The 15,695-nt window shown below is 40.3% G+C and overlaps 1 protein-coding gene across 4 annotated transcripts in view; it reads left to right on the top strand.

The window, feature by feature from the left end:
* xpot (exportin, tRNA (nuclear export receptor for tRNAs)) overlaps window positions 1-15,695 on the top strand; it is a 53,025-nt gene that overhangs the window by 13,162 nt on the left and 24,168 nt on the right. For all 4 annotated transcript variants that reach the window (XM_072551891.1, XM_072551888.1, XM_072551889.1 and 1 more), the window contains exons 7-15: window positions 601-785; window positions 3,214-3,382; window positions 4,295-4,531; window positions 6,771-6,809; window positions 6,898-6,960; window positions 8,639-8,763; window positions 11,087-11,231; window positions 12,264-12,383; window positions 13,454-13,548. In XM_072551891.1, coding sequence (XP_072407992.1) covers window positions 601-785; window positions 3,214-3,382; window positions 4,295-4,531; window positions 6,771-6,809; window positions 6,898-6,960; window positions 8,639-8,763; window positions 11,087-11,231; window positions 12,264-12,383; window positions 13,454-13,548 — 1,178 coding nt within the window. The remainder of the gene's footprint in view (window positions 1-600; window positions 786-3,213; window positions 3,383-4,294; window positions 4,532-6,770; window positions 6,810-6,897; window positions 6,961-8,638; window positions 8,764-11,086; window positions 11,232-12,263; window positions 12,384-13,453; window positions 13,549-15,695) is intronic.

Here is a 15,695-nt window from a genome sequence, read left to right as displayed (position 1 = left end):
GTTAGATAGGAACTTTTCAACGTTGAGGGTCAATAACCAGGGAGAACAGCTTTGAGGTAAAGAGCTGGAGATTTAGAAGGGGTTTGAGGACATGTTTTCGTTCACTGTGAGGGTGGTGGACATCTGGAACTCTCTCTCTAAAAGGGTGTGAAACCTTGACATCGAAGAACAATCGAGATGAGCATATGAAATGCCATAGTATTTAAGGTGACAAGCCCATTGCTTGAAATGGTATTAGAGTAGACTGACACTTGATAACCATGGACATAATAAGGTCTCTCTTTAGTGCTGTAAGAACGGGAGTTGATAAAATGTGGAGCTGGACAAAGCACAGCAGATCAAGCAGCATCAGAGGAGCGGGAGAGTCGATATTTTGGGTAGGACCCTTCATCGGGATCTCTGACTCTGTCGCTATGTTGGAACTACCACTGCGTCAAATTTGGGATTTTTATTCTGGAGAACAGACGCTTGATCTAGTTTATAATTGAGTTTGAAACCTACATTTCTTGCATTAAAAATGAGGACATCCTGTTTTTGAGGGAAAACGTTGCTTCGTTAAAAGGATGCTTTAGTGAATTAAAGTATTTTCTGTCACTGCAGGAGTGTAGACGAAATACTTTAATAAAGGATGCAATGAGGGAACAATGTATACCAAATCTCGTGGAATCCTGGTACCAGATCCTGCACACCTATCAGGAAACCAACTCTGAACTAACGTGTCAGTGCCTTGAGGTTGTTGGAGCTTTTGTATCCTGGATTGACTTGAATCTGATAGCAAATGACAGGTATGTGTTTTCTTAATGTTTTGTTTTCAGACAAAACTGTTTTTCCCTCATTGTGAAAGAAAAGCTTCTTTGCCTTTACATGAATAGGGCTCATTAGAATTCTTTATATGATACCCCATCATTAGTGTGCATTGTTTCCTTTAATAGAATGGTGCATTGATAAAAGTAATCCAGTTAACTGAGTGTTTAACTCATAGGAACTTGCTGTGTAAAAACTGGCTGCTGCATTTCCTACATTACATCAGTGGCTTAACTTCATCAGTACTTCATTGGTGTGAAGTCTTTTGAACTGGTCCTGAGATACACACTATAAATGTAAGCTTTTTCACTCATGTCTCTCAGCAAGCAGTCAGCTCAGGCCATGTAGGTTAACCATGGTTGGTCTTCATACAAACAAACATTGAAGGCTTTGAGAGTTGGAAAGGCTGTGGATACTACTGGTCAAGCAGCTTCACACTCTCAAATTCTGCTTAATAAATTTAGAAGCACTAATCTTCCTTCCTCTGCCTCTTTGCACAATTTTATTTTACGAGGATAGTGAACACAATGTAACTGTAATTTACAACATAAAAATTTACTTAGTGCGTATTACTTTAGTTTACAAATCTTACCAGGAGGCACGCTGGCTCTCAATATCAGGGACTCAGGTTTGCTTCCAACCTGAGGGCATCTGTCTGTGTAAAATTTGCATGTTTTCCCCATGTCTCTGGGTTTCCTGCCACAGTCCAAACATGTGCAAGTTAGGTGGATTGGCCATGCTAAATTGCCTCGGGATGTCCAGTCTAGGTGGATTAGCCAGAGGAAATTCAAGATTACAAGAATTGGTTGTATCTGGGTGGAATGCTCTTCGGACGGTCACTGTGAACTCGATGGACCAAATGGCCTGCTTCCACGCTTCTCTGCTTCTGTCTTCTGCCCTATGAACACAGGATTGAGGGATGCTGGATTTATGACACGAAACGAAAAGACATGATAGCCATGATTTAGTTTAGCTCCTGGTTTCATTCATTTGCCTGTAATACTTGTCTGCATCAGTAATTCATCCCTTGTCTTCTATCAAGGGACAACTCAAGAGTGTGTACTTGAAAGCTGTTCACTTGCCTGATTGGGTGCAGCTCCAAAGCCCTTGAACACCATCCAGGGCAAAACAGTCTACTTGATTAACAACCTTGAACAGCCGTATTGGTGGCAGTATATACGGTTTCCAAAATGCAGTGCAGCAACTCACCCAAGCTCTTTGGACTGGGGCAGCAGATGCGTGGGAACACAGCCACCACCTACAAGTTCTCTTCCAAGTTGCACATCATCCTATGTCACCATTCCTTCATTGTTACTGTGTCAAACTCATGGAAATCCCTTCTTGAGCAGCACTGTGGCTGTTCCTATATATCCAGAGAACTGCAGCACTTCAACAAGGAGGCTGATCTTCTCAAGGGAGTTTAGACTTGGGCAATAAATTAGAACCTAGTTATGCCCACATGCTGTAGCAGAATTATCTAAAAATGTGGAAGGTTCAAACTGAGTCAAACTTACATTGTTTGATTTGAAAGTTAAATTTTACTTTGGATATGAAATTTTTGTTTGTAGTGCCCTGGAGAGGAAGGCCAAGGGCAAAATGACCTTATTGCTGTCAACCCATGAATTGTCCCAAAACCACGTGACTGGCAGTGACAAAACATTTGCTCTTTGTGCAGAAGTTTAAATGATGACTATTGTTTTAAAAGTAATTACAGGAAATAGGAAGGAAAGGTCCATGGCATCACTGGTGTATGGCAAGTGATTTTTATTTTTCATTGTTTGTAATATGAATTTTTTGCTGTTTTGCTTAAGCCTTTGCAAAGTACAATAACGTTCCCCTTTAATGTCCAGTGTCTGGCTTATATCAAAATATCTTGTTGTGTTCTACTGGTCTGTGTAGTTGACTAACTTTTTATTGCAATGCGTTTCTACTTTAAAATAAAGGCAAGCATTGGACAACTATGCATTGTCCACCCCCTCCCCGAGTTTTATTAATAAAGATCAGGCAGTCTGTGTAAGCTAGAACGTCTGGTATGTTGAGTTAATTTCCCTTGTCTAGCAGTTGTGGAGAGCTTCCATTGAAACAGTGGATCTGTAATTCTCATTCCCCATGTGGTCAATTGAACATAGACTAAAGATCTGGCATAGGTCAGCAAGTGTGCAGGTGCTGTCCCCACTGATGTTTTCAGACTTTGATGACTGATTTTGTGATGTGTAGGACTAAACCTGTCGGGAGTGAACAACATTCTGAAGAAGAGTTATATCAGACTGAATGTTAACTCTGTTTCTCTTGCTGCAGATACTGACAGGCATGGAGTTTCTCCAGCATTTTCTCTCTCTCTCTGCATTTAGGAATTTCAGTCATTTAAAGAGTGTAGCCACCAATTTGTTGTTTTGTTTTTCTTTCTAGGTTTGTGAATTTGTTGCTCAGTCACATGTCGGTGGAAGTCCTCCGTGAGGAAGCCTGTGACTGTCTATTTGAAATAGTAAATAAAGGCATGGATCCTGTTGATAAGACAAAACTTGTGGAATCACTATGTCAGGTGCTGCTGGCTTCTGGCTTCTTCAACACTGAGCAGGTCTGTGCTATAGTACAATTACAGCAAGTATTCCTTTTTTTGTATTTGGCTGTGCTCCCTCTCTAATAGTTTGAACGTTGTGATGAGAGATTCGCATGTTACTTATGACAAATAAATATGATTGGCTGTTTCTGTTGTTGGACACAAGGCTCCCCTTTAAAACTGAATTTCCTTGGTTTTTCTTATGTAACAGAGTCTGATAGAATGACTGCTCCTGCAGTAACCAGCATTTCACAAACAAGCAAATGTCTTTTAATAAAGACAGAAGAATGCAATAAAGGTCATAAGAATCATCAGGATAACAGATCACAATGATCTATTGAAGTGATGTAATAACTTACCTGGCGCCATGTGTACCCCATAATCAATGCTGTGTTTGGGGAAAATAAGTACTCCTCTTGGAAATAATTTATAATTAGCCTTCAGGTGAAATTGGCCAAGTAGGGAACAGTTATCAAGACATCAAGTGTAGTTGTGCCATGTCCATTGGCTAGAATGGGTGATTGACATAACTACTAGTCCCTAGAAGTAGGTTTATGCTACACAACAACTGCTCAGGTTAGAGCGAAGTCCTTACCTGGTGGCCCTTGTAAGACCATAAATAGGAACAGGAGTCGGCTATTTGGCCCCTCCAATCTGCTATGCAATTCAACAGGTTGATTGACATTCCTCATGTCTACTTTCCTGCCTGTTTTCCCCCTATCGATTAGGGGGAATTAAGGATGGACAACACATTATACCGATGCCAGCATCACCCACACCTTAATATTAATGAGTAAAGAATTATTGAGAGTGGGAGTTTAAAAACTGGCCTTGCTAGTGATGCTCATGTACCAAGGAAGTAAAATGACTGCAGAGAGGTAAACATTCTTTTGCATTGCATCAGACTAATGAACTTGTTTTCCTATCTAGGAGGAAGATGTTGACTTCCTGGCAAGATTTTCCAAGCTGGTTAATGGGATGGGCCAGGCTTTGATAACAAGTTGGAGTAAGCTTGTAAAAGCAGGGGATGTGAAGAACAGCCAGATGACCGTTCAGGCAGTGGAGGCAAAAGTGCCTCTTCTGCTTAAGCTGCTTGTACACGAAGATGATGATATTTCTTCAAATATAATCGGTTTCTGCTATGACTACCTTCATATGCTTAAACAAGTAAGTTGGAAGACAAAAGGATTTCTGGTGTCTGATTTTGTTGTTTTAGTAAATATTTGTCTGGGCTAAAGCAACCTTTGCATGGAGTGGAAAGAAAGCTGGGTGGACACCTAATTTATCTAATGTTTCATCAAGTCGTGCATTTTTTTGTCTCATTCCACCTGTCCCAAATTTGAATTGCAGACTGGTTTATTTTCTGTTAAAAATCAGCTAACTGAGGTTGGCCTCGCTTGGGAGGAAATGGTTGTGCAACTCCGTGTTATGTAATTGTACTTTTCTGAAACCGTAGAACTTTGCTGGAGTGGATTGAATTTGTTGGCAGCTCCTTGAGTCTTCAGGATCTTTAATAACAGCCCACTGGAAATCTGATGATATAGATGTTGGGCTCCAAGAAATGAAACAGTGTTACAGCTGAGCTGCATCATAATAGAATTTTTTTTAGATAATAGAATATATTTAAATTGACATTCTCTCACATTGTCATATGAATGCAGGTTACTATTACTGAATTGATCTGATTTGCTTCACCTGAATTTAGTTCTTTAAAACCTTCTTTGCAAATAGAGGCTTGAGTTATCTCGTCCATGAATGCATGTTCCCAGAATCTTCCTCTGTTAATTATGGGTAAAATAATAGTACTGACCGTGGATGGGATTTAAACAACCTAATTAACTTGTTATAATTATTTTTGTAGTGAAATGAGTCGTACAACTTAACATTACAATTAGACAACCACTTTCTTAAGAGGATAATTGATCTGACAGTTGTGTATAATTAGATAATTTACATTATAATCTATCCACTATTATTTCAAATCTGGTCATAATTACTACTTGGCAATTGTGGGGAAATTCCTTGCTATAATTTGAAAATAATCAAGACAAATTCTAAGTACCCCTGTACCAGTAGAATAGAGATAAGGTTAATACTTATGTCAGACACGAATTGTGCTAAATTAGGAGCCCATTCACTCAGCCTGACGTGGAGACCTTTTGGGAGCTAGGGTATCCCTCCATACAGTGAATTTGCGGTGTATTGAATCATCTTGGATCTGACTTCCATTGTGTTTAAATGTAGTGAATATTTGGTTAGCATTAAATGTAGGGTCTTGTGTAGAACTAGTTGTTGTGTTTTTAATATAAAAAACAAAGTAGGGGCCAAAAGTGCAAGATAGTTATTAATAATTAATCCAAAAGGGAAATTACGACAAATTTGTTTTGTCAGAGTGATGAGAATGTTGAATTTATTTATCTCAGCCACATCCTGTCGTAATAACTTCGATAGTTTTGAGAAAACAAGATAGGTGTGTGAAAGAAAAGTGAATAAAAAGGAGATTCATGTCGAGTATTGTCACCAGTACCGAATTGTTGAGCCGAAATGGCCTGTTTCTTGAATCCAGGGAAACAATATACTGTAACCCGACTGGTATGTCAAAATCCTAATTAGATCTACAATTTTGAATATACAGAATTAAGTTTGTTTTAAAAATCATGTTGCTATCCTTGAGTAATGAGTTCGCATGCTGTGTTTTCAAATGAGTTAGTCTGAAATTTTTCTCATCTTAAACTCCCTACCAAACATGGCAAGCATTTTTGAATGTAGTTATGCTTCTCTGATTCTATATTTGCTTTGGTAGGTAACTAGAATACTTGTAGCTTTTACTAAGAGTACAGTGGCAGTGATTAGAAAGTTCAAATTGGCAATTAAATGATGATTGACTCGTGTTGTGTGGCATATATTACATGAGCTAAACAATGCTCCATGCCTGTCGAGGAAGCAGTGAAGTGGCCACGTGTTCTTGATATTGTAGTCCTGTGTGATAAACTCTGCAGTTTAATTTGTGAATGATGTCTGCATACTTTCACTTTGATTACTGCATTCTGCTATATTTTAGTTTGAGATTCAGAATTTATATGGCAGTAAGAGTTTCTTTCTTCGGTTATCTCTTTATTTTTGGACAGACCAAGGGAAATTGCCTGCAGGATTCTAGGCTGAGGGAGTGTAAAGTTACCACCTATGTTTTACCTGGTGCGAGTGGGAATGCTCAACTGATGAGGCTTTTATTTTCCCTCTTTCATTGGTAGTCTAGCTAAGAGTGAAAACTATGCACATGATTAATGTTATCCCTTTCCTGCAGAATAACTTATTGTTCGTAATGTAGATTGACTATGTGTATTGCTTTGTTAAAGCCGTGTGGGCGATCTGAATTCATAACCTTCTGTACTCATTATCTCTTCAGCTTCCTGCACTGACTGAACAGCAAAAGGCTAATATTGAGGTAAGCCTGATGTGCTTAAATGAAAAAAAGTTGTTACACCTCAAGTTCTAGTTATTATTTACATCCTGTGTCCATTTTTTTGATGTAGGCAATTATGCATGCGGTTATAAAGAAATTAACCTATGATGAAGAATTCAATTTTGAAAATGAGGTAAGACAGTGTGCTTCAAATTTGGTTATCAGGAATTTTGTATTGCATGAAATCACCTACCTTGCTGAGTGCAAAAGCCATGTTTCCCTGTATTCTGCAATTGTATGTTTCTAGCAAAACCAGCTTTAGCTCAGAAATCCTCATAAAAACTTTCCTTTAATCTATATCTGTGAAAAGCACACTAGTGTATATGAGATGGTTTGCAGGTTAAGGTTTTGTCACTGATGCTTGTAGACCCAGAGCCAATCTAGGTTTGACCATGTCTTTGTTCTGTTACTGGTCACAGCCAGACTTGTAGCTAATGACGGAAGGGGAAATAGTCAGATATGTTTCTTGATATTGGTCACCATCAAATAAATGAAGTTTGTGTACTCAGTTAAACGAAACTGGAAATGCTCAGCAATTCAGATAGCTGTGTGCAGCAATTCTTAGATTTACAAATCAGTGATCTTTTTGACTTTTGTGCATTCTGAATGGTTGAGAGATTCCACATAACTTGAGTTATGCACTTGAATAATGGCCACCTTGATATGTTTCTGAGATGATTCCAGAACTGTACCTCAATCAGTGGAAGCAAACCTTAAGGCAGGAGAGGACTTGTTCACTATACAGGATATTACAAGGTTTTTACATATTGTCCCTACATTGTGGAAGCAGGCCATTTGGCCCATCCAGTCCACACCAACCTCAGGGTCCCACCACTCTACCCTATCCCTGCATTTCCTGTGGCTAATCCACTGAGCCTGCATATCCTTGGATACTATGGGACAAGTTAGCATGGTCAATCCATCTAACCTGCACATCTTCAGACTGTGGGAGGAAACCAGAGCACCCAGAAGAAACCAACGCAGACACAGAATGTGCAAACTTCACACAACATGGTCGTCTGAGGATGGAGTTGAACTCAGCTCCCTGTCACTGAGAGGCAGTAGTGCTGTCTGATTTTAATAGGAGTGATAATTATGGCCTTTAAATCTCATTACTGATTCAGTTGAAAAGGAACGTTTTAGTACAACTGCTGTAACTATCTTTTTTTATTTATATGCTGTAAGCATTACAAGCAAAACTGGCATTTATTGTCCATGCCTAATTGCCTCGAGGATAGTTAGGAGTCTCTGGTGTTAAGCATAGGAGTCCGTTCAACCTGTCATGTTTGCACTAACCCTTTCGATGTGCATCATTATCTACTGCAGTTTTCCTGAATTCTTTTTATCCCATATCCACACACATTACTTATACCTGAATAACCATCCAACACTGAGTCAACCACATTATTGTGGGCCTGGAGTCATTTGTGGGCTGGACCTGGGAAGGGCTGGCAGTTTTCCTTCATATTTAAGGGCGTCAGTGAACCAGATGGAGTTTGACTACAAGCAGCAGTTACATGATCATCCATTAGAACACCCGTTGTTCACAGCATGTGAGAATAATAACCCATTTGAAATATTTTTGCTTCAGTTGAATAGCCCCTTATACATCCTTTTTCAATCTTTTGATCTTCCAACCAGCCTCCGATCTTCCAACCAGCCTCCGTGATGCTGATCTGCTTTACGTTGCTAATGTAACCAGAGAAGTGCGTTCAGGTTTCACTGGAAATGGTTCTGAATCAAATCTTTGACGACAATAAAGTGCCTTCCCCGATTTGCACCCAACAGCTCATTTTTTATTATTTCACTAGGGTGAAGATGAAGCCATGTTCCTTGAATATAGAAAGCATTTGAAGTTGCTTTTGGACAGACTGGCACAAGTTTCACCCGAGTTACTCTTAGCTGCTGTCCGACGGGTCTTCAATGCAACGCTGGGGTAAGTGTCACTGAGCGTGTGTGTCCTCGTTTGAAACAGATCTGCGTCATGTGTAGTTAGTGTGATGTGTCGGTGCTCCAGCATTTGGAGTTGTATGTCAATTCTTGGAACTTTGCACAAAGCCAGTTACAGGTTTACTTGCCAGATAGTGAATTTGTGGCACGTGTGGGCTAGATGCTTCTCTGCAGGAAGACTGAAAATGGCAAGAACTGTTGTCCTAGATTAACATGTTACATGGTGAAACCAGGGGAGGGTAGGACAAGCGTATGAAGCAGCAACAACTTGCATTTATATAGTGCCTTTAACATACCAAAATGTCCCACAGCACAATGCAGGAATGTTGTCAAACAGAAATTGACAACAGGCCAAATACTAGGTCCAACCCACAAAGCTGGGAGAACTTCTTAAAAAGGAGCTGGAGGAGGTTAAAGGATTTTGACTTGAACGGACAATTTTAAATGTTATCAATCCATCCCAATGTTTATAAACACCAAACATTTAGGAACAGTTAATACTCCTTTTTAATTTAATCTATTTGGAAGTCCAGAATCTCAAAGTTTGGTTAAAGTAATATTTCCCTCAACTGACTGAAGTGAGAACTAGAATTGCTGGTTGTTTGCAGCTCAGAAAATTTGTGTATTTCTAAATAAATTTTTTCTTGAGTGCCGGAGCATTGTGTATGCCAGTTTGAATTAAAGCAAACAGGGGCCTATCACATTTGTACTTTTCACTCTTCAACAGTGCATATGATAGAAAGGTAGCATCGTAACTATGGACAGGAGCAAGACAGACAGACAGACAGACAGACAATTTGGGTAGGTAGCCTCAATAACCATCCTCTTTGTAATCATTATATCTCTTTGACTGTGGCCGGTTTGAAAGTGGACCACTGAGATCGCACTAATCCATGTTTTAATCACTTGTAAATTTGACCTGTTTCTGATGTTTGTGGGAGCTTGCTCTGTATGATCTGGCTACTGAATTTCCTACATTTCAGCAACTTTAAAAGCACTCATTGACGATAAAGAGCTTTGGGACTTTGAGGTTGTGAAAGATGCAATATAAATGCAAGTCTTTATTCTATCTTGATGTATGCACATCCTTTTTAAGGAAATCAGCCACGCTTTATGCAAGGTCATCCTCAGTCTCTACCTGGTGTGCTGGTATGCAAAGCTTTTTCTTGGAATACTATGATGCAGGATATATTGTTAAACTGTAGTAGCATGTTGATAAAGGTTTAGAGGCTTCCTCACTTGGAATACATTTCTTTTGTGAAACACTCAATTACTGGGCTTGTTCTCCTCCTGGAGGAACCAGGATTTGGCTTTGGATTTGGCTGGACTGTTGTTAAGGAAATAGACAATAGACATTACTACTTTACAAAGCCTGAAACTGCCCATGGATAGAATCTCAGGCATGGTATGTTGCTGACTTGTGATTCTGGTCTGGAGGCCTCTGCCAAATGTGTGCAGGGCAAGGATTCAAAGTCCACATCTCTCTCTATGCAGAGGAGACGTGATGGGGCTGTCAGTTCTCTGGCAGCCTGGTCGGAGGGATAGTGTAACTGTTTTGTATCATCTTTATGATCCACAATGCTGATTTATTTCAAGCTTCAGAGTTAGAAAGGAACACCAAAACGTCGACTTCATTCACCACCTCTGCCCACAGAGACTTGCTTTCAATTGCTTCTGTCCTTGCGTTCTGCAAATGTTTACACTTCAGTTAATATCACTTTGCATATTCACTTGCTGAAGCACGCACCAGACAATAGGGAATCTGTCTCTATTGCTGCCCATCGTTGCATTACTTTTGGTAGCTAATGATCTTTGTCACCACTGCACCTGCTTGTACCACTGACTACCCTTTCCCATAAAGTAAATTGCACAACTTAATGGGGAATATTGGAGGAATAATGAGGTACCTGTGAGCATGCTCACACTGACTACTAACATGTTGAGTGTTTGGGTGCAATGCAGTATTTGTTATATTACCTGAGTCTGTTAATATCAAGTCCATTTGATTTAGGTCTCTGCAGTTATTTCATAAACCTGATCTTCCTTAGAAAAATTGTGTAAAAATATGTTTTGATAAATATTATTTGTGGTGAAATAACAGGATCGGAGGTGTGAATCTTTTGCAGAAAGTTTGTAGACTGCAGTGATTGACAAAGGTGGCTGACCACCACTTGAGGGGAATTAAGCATGTGCAGTAAATGCCAGCATCTCACCATGATCTCACCATGAAAGGGTAATGCTCCACAATATAACTTGGGCTTTCCTTTTGCATCCTAGTGTACTTAGTTGTTTTCTTTCCTCCTTTACAGGAACTGGCAAAACACAAGGTTCATGGAAGTGGAAGTGGCTCTGAGGCTGCTATTCATGTTGGGAGAGGCAATCCCAGTGTCCCATGGTGCACATTTCTCTGGAGACAGTGCAAAAGCCAGTGTCTTGCAGGAGATGATGCACACAGTTGAGTATTTAGAAAAGTTGTAATTCACCTCGTTGTAATTATCGATACTGAACATCTGGATGGATCAGGACCTTACTGTTTAAAAAGGGCATTCTGAACTTTATCCAAGATTGTTTTATTACGTGGATTGACATTTGGGGATTAATTATTTCTAGAAAAGTTATGAAACATTTTGTGAATGCCATTGCATGTGTATAAGATTGCAGAGCAACTTATGAATTCAGTGGGAATTGATTTTTCTAGAAAGAAGCCATTTAGCCCATTATGCCTGTGCACGTTTGTTGAAAGTGCTGCCCAATTTAATGGCAGGACAGATGTACTTCATTACTTATAAAGCACTGTAGTGTTCTGAGGTGGTGAAAATTCTTCAGTGTAGGGAGCACTTGGCCATAAAACTAAAATGAAAACACAAACCACGAAGATATCTTTCATCCAAAGAACAAAGAAAATTTAAGCCCGGAACAGGCCCTTCGGCCCTCTAAGCCTGAGCCGATCCAAATGTACTGTCTAAACCTGTTGGTCAATTCCTGAGCGTCTGTATCCCTCTACTCCCCACCTACTTGTGCATCTGTCCAGATGCATCTAAAATGAATCTACCGTGCCTGCCTCTACCACCTCTGCTGGTTCCAGACATCCACCACCCTCTGTGTAAAATACTTGCCGTGTGTATCCCTCGTGTCCAACACTGGTCTTCTTCAGAATCCTGTAATTCATTACCCTTTGAAGTGCAAATCAAATTGCTTTTTGAAAGTTTGACATTGACCAGTTTGTGGTCGATCTGTGCGTGGCTCCCACATTACTGCGGTGTAGATTCCTTGAAGAAAAAGGAAACCATGTGGTTGTCATGCACTGTTGAAAATGTGGTTTGCAAGCATTAGAGTGTGATATTACTTTCAGATTCACGTTGTTGAAAAATAAGATACCATTTATAAATCTTTGCTTCCTGGCCTGAGTACTGTAGGTGTGGACCAAATGAAATGAATGGTTTCTATTAATTTCTGAAATATAACATGCTTTTACTGTCCCTATAGTTGGTGACATCTGGAGTGAGTCAGTACCAGCATACATCGGTTGCCTTGGAGTTTTTCGAAATAGTAGTTCGCTATGAGAAATTTTTTACTGTAGAACCACAACACATTCCAACTGTTCTGGTGAGTTGTTTCAAACACAAATCTCTGGCCTGAATATTGCCAAAAAGTGTATTGGCTTATTGAGTTTCCTTTTCAATTTGGACACGTATATAAAGTGTACTGATGCTCTAATATATGGAGAGGGTCTGAGAATATTGAAAAACTGATTTATTCCTAAATATTAGGGTCTAGTCTACAGGACAGTGTTTATAGGAATTAATGGTTTGAGGAAATGAGAGAATGAGTAAATGGGTTTATATTCTCTGGACGTCAGAAGAATCAGAGACCGCTTCTTTGAAATATACAAGATTCTGGAGAGGCTTGGTAGGGTAGACGTTGAGAGATTGTTGCGAGCTGGGGAGTCTAAAATGTGGAGGCGCAGTCTCTGAATAAAGGGACAATCATTTAGGATTGGAATGAGGAATTACTCCACTCGGAGGTTTGTGAATGTGCTAAATCCTCTATACCAGAGGATTTGTTGCCGCTCCATTTTTCTCTTAAATATATTCAAGGCTGGAATAGTCAGATTTTTTGGCCTTCCATGAAATCAGGGAATACAGTGAACAAGTGGGAAGTTGAAGCCCAAGATTAGCCATGATTGTAAAGAGTGGTAGAGGAGCTCAGCTGGCCTTCTCGCTGCTCCTGCTCTTAGTTTTTTGTGAACGTTTTAAAGTGGTAGTTTTGGGGGCACACCTCTTCACATTTTCAGGTCTCAAACTTTCAAACTTTACTAGAGGAAGAAGCCCTAGTCTGTGTGGGAGCTTCCCTGCTACTTTAGTGGTTAGGATTTTGCAGATTGACTGCTACGCCCCAGGATCAATTCCCAGTTAGGCAATAAAGGGGCTCTTGCGGTGCAGTGTAGTTGTTCCCACCTCTGGTCTGAAAGGCCTGCACTCAAGTCCCACCTGCTTCAGAGTTGTGTCATAACACTATGAAAAATATCTGTTCCCATGAGAGTGCTTTTTAATAGGCAAGTGAAGTTTACATTAGTGGATCAGCTAAAATGCAACATAACTGGATTCTTTATCATTCTTTTGTTTTGTAACTTACGGCACATCTCAAAAGTAATGTTTTTATTATTACTTTTGCAGATGGCGTTTTTAGATCATAGAGGACTACGTAATAGTAGCCCTAAGGTGCGAAGTAGGACAGCGTACCTGCTCTCCAGATTCATTAAATCTTTAAGGTAGGTAAACCCGATAAGCAATGAGACTCCTTCCAGCTTTCACTTTGATTGGAAATCCTTTGTAATACCTAATAGCAGGAACTTTTACCATGAGGTATTAATATTTTTAAAGGGTAAAAGTCTGCATTGAGTTCTGAATTGTTCCATGAAGGGCAGTCTGGTGGAATCTAGGTGCTCTCCATCACTGGCTGTGGCCGTACGTGCCCTTGGGGTGGGGGGAGGGGAGTTCTCTTTGTGTTCCTGTGTTGTTGTAGTGGTGTGTCCTAACACAGGCAGGGAAAAACTGCTGAAAGGGCAGGGAGATGGCCTGAAATGCATGTGTTTCAATGCGAGAAGTGTAATAGGCAAGGTAGATTAACTCGGAGAACTTTGGTTAGCAGATGGAGCTATAACATTATTGTGATGATGGAGGCTTGGTTGAAAGTGGGACAGGACTGGCAGCTGAATGTCCAGGATTTAATGTTTCAGTTGACGTAGAAAATGCTGTAAAAGGGGTGAGGGGGGAGTCTTTTTTTACTGGTAAAAGAGTATCTCTCAGCTGAACTGAGGAAGGATACAGGTCGTTCTTCCATTACGCGCATGTTGTCAATGTGAAATGGCTGTAAAGCAATTGACAATAGGGCACACTGTTTCTCAAACATCTGTTGGCTATAATGTGATTACATCACCAATACTAAGTGCTATTTGTGTTGCGTGATTCTTGTGTAGGGTGTGGTCACACAAGAATGGAACTTTCACACTACAGAAGAGATGACTACATCAGAGGACTTGTGCAGCGAGGCAATATGGTTAAAACTCCAGAATAGAAAGATGAAATTACAGTGCTGGGGGTATACTGCAGTTGTCCCAACAGTCAGTGGAAGATAGAGAAGATGATTATGTCGACCGATATTGGAAAGGTGTAAAATCAGCAGGGTTGTTGTGGGTGATTTTCAACTCCTCCTTTATTAACTGACATTCAATTTGTGCTAGAGGCTTGGATAGGGCAGTATTTGTAAGGACCGTTCAGGAGGGTTTCTTAACACAGTATGTAAACAGTCCAACCAGGGAAGGGGTTACACTGGACCTGGTTTTGGGAAATGAGCCCGTCCAGGTGAGTGAAGTTTCAGCGGGGGAGCATTTTGGGAGGAGTGACCATAATACCATGAGTTTTAAGATACTCATGGATAGGGATAACAGCAGTCCTGGGTGAAGGGGTTAAGTTGGGGAAAGGTGAACTGCAGCAATATTAGGCAGGAACTGGAGAGTGTTAATTGGAGGCAACTGTTTGAGGGGAAGTCCACATTGGACATGAATTTCAAATAGCAGTTGATGAGAGTTCAGGAGCGGCACATTCCTGCAAAAATGAAGGATAGGTACGGCAAGTTACTTGAACCTTGGATGACCAGAGATGTGTTGAGGTTGGTCAAAACGAAACAGGAAGCAAACATAAGGTCGAGGAGAATGGGAGCAGACAAAGCCCTTGAAGTATATAAGGAAAGAATGTAAACAAGGAATGAGAAGGGCTAAAGGGGGTCATGAAAAGTTGTTAGCAACAGGATTAAGGAGAATCCCAAATACATATATTAAAAGCAAGAGGGTAGCTGGGTTCAGGATTGGCCCATTTAAGGACAAATGAGGGAATCTGTGTGAAGCCAGAAGAGGGAGGTGAGGTCCTAAACAAACACTTTGGCAGTATTCACCATAGAGAAGGATTTGGTGGTGGATGATCTCTGGGAGTGTCGAATTTCTAAGCCAAGTTGCTATTAAAAAGTAAGAGGTTTTATGCATCTTTTTTAAAAAAAAAGGTATTAAGGTAGATAAGTCGCTGGATCCTGATGGGATCTATCCCTGAATATTGAAAGAGGCAAGTGAACAAATTGTTGGAGCATTGACAGACATCTTTGTATCCACAGGGGAGGTCCCAGAGAACTGGGAAATAGTCAATGTTATCCCATTGTTTAGCAAGTGTAGCAGGTATAACCCAGAAAATGACAGGCCTGTGAGCCTCGCATCAGGGTTCCCTGAGACAAGATCCATACGCATTTAGAAACAAATGGACTTATTAGCGATAGACAGCATGGTTTTGTGCATGGGAGGTCGTGCCTCACTAATTTGATCGAGTGTTTTGAGGAGGTGATGAAGATGACTGTGGGGAAAAATGGTTG

This window comes from Chiloscyllium punctatum, chromosome 32 (assembly GCF_047496795.1).
Source record: "Chiloscyllium punctatum isolate Juve2018m chromosome 32, sChiPun1.3, whole genome shotgun sequence".
NCBI lineage: Eukaryota > Metazoa > Chordata > Chondrichthyes > Orectolobiformes > Hemiscylliidae > Chiloscyllium > Chiloscyllium punctatum.
The sequence above is the reverse complement of the archived record's forward strand: the minus strand, read 5'-3'. Positions and strand labels throughout refer to the sequence as shown.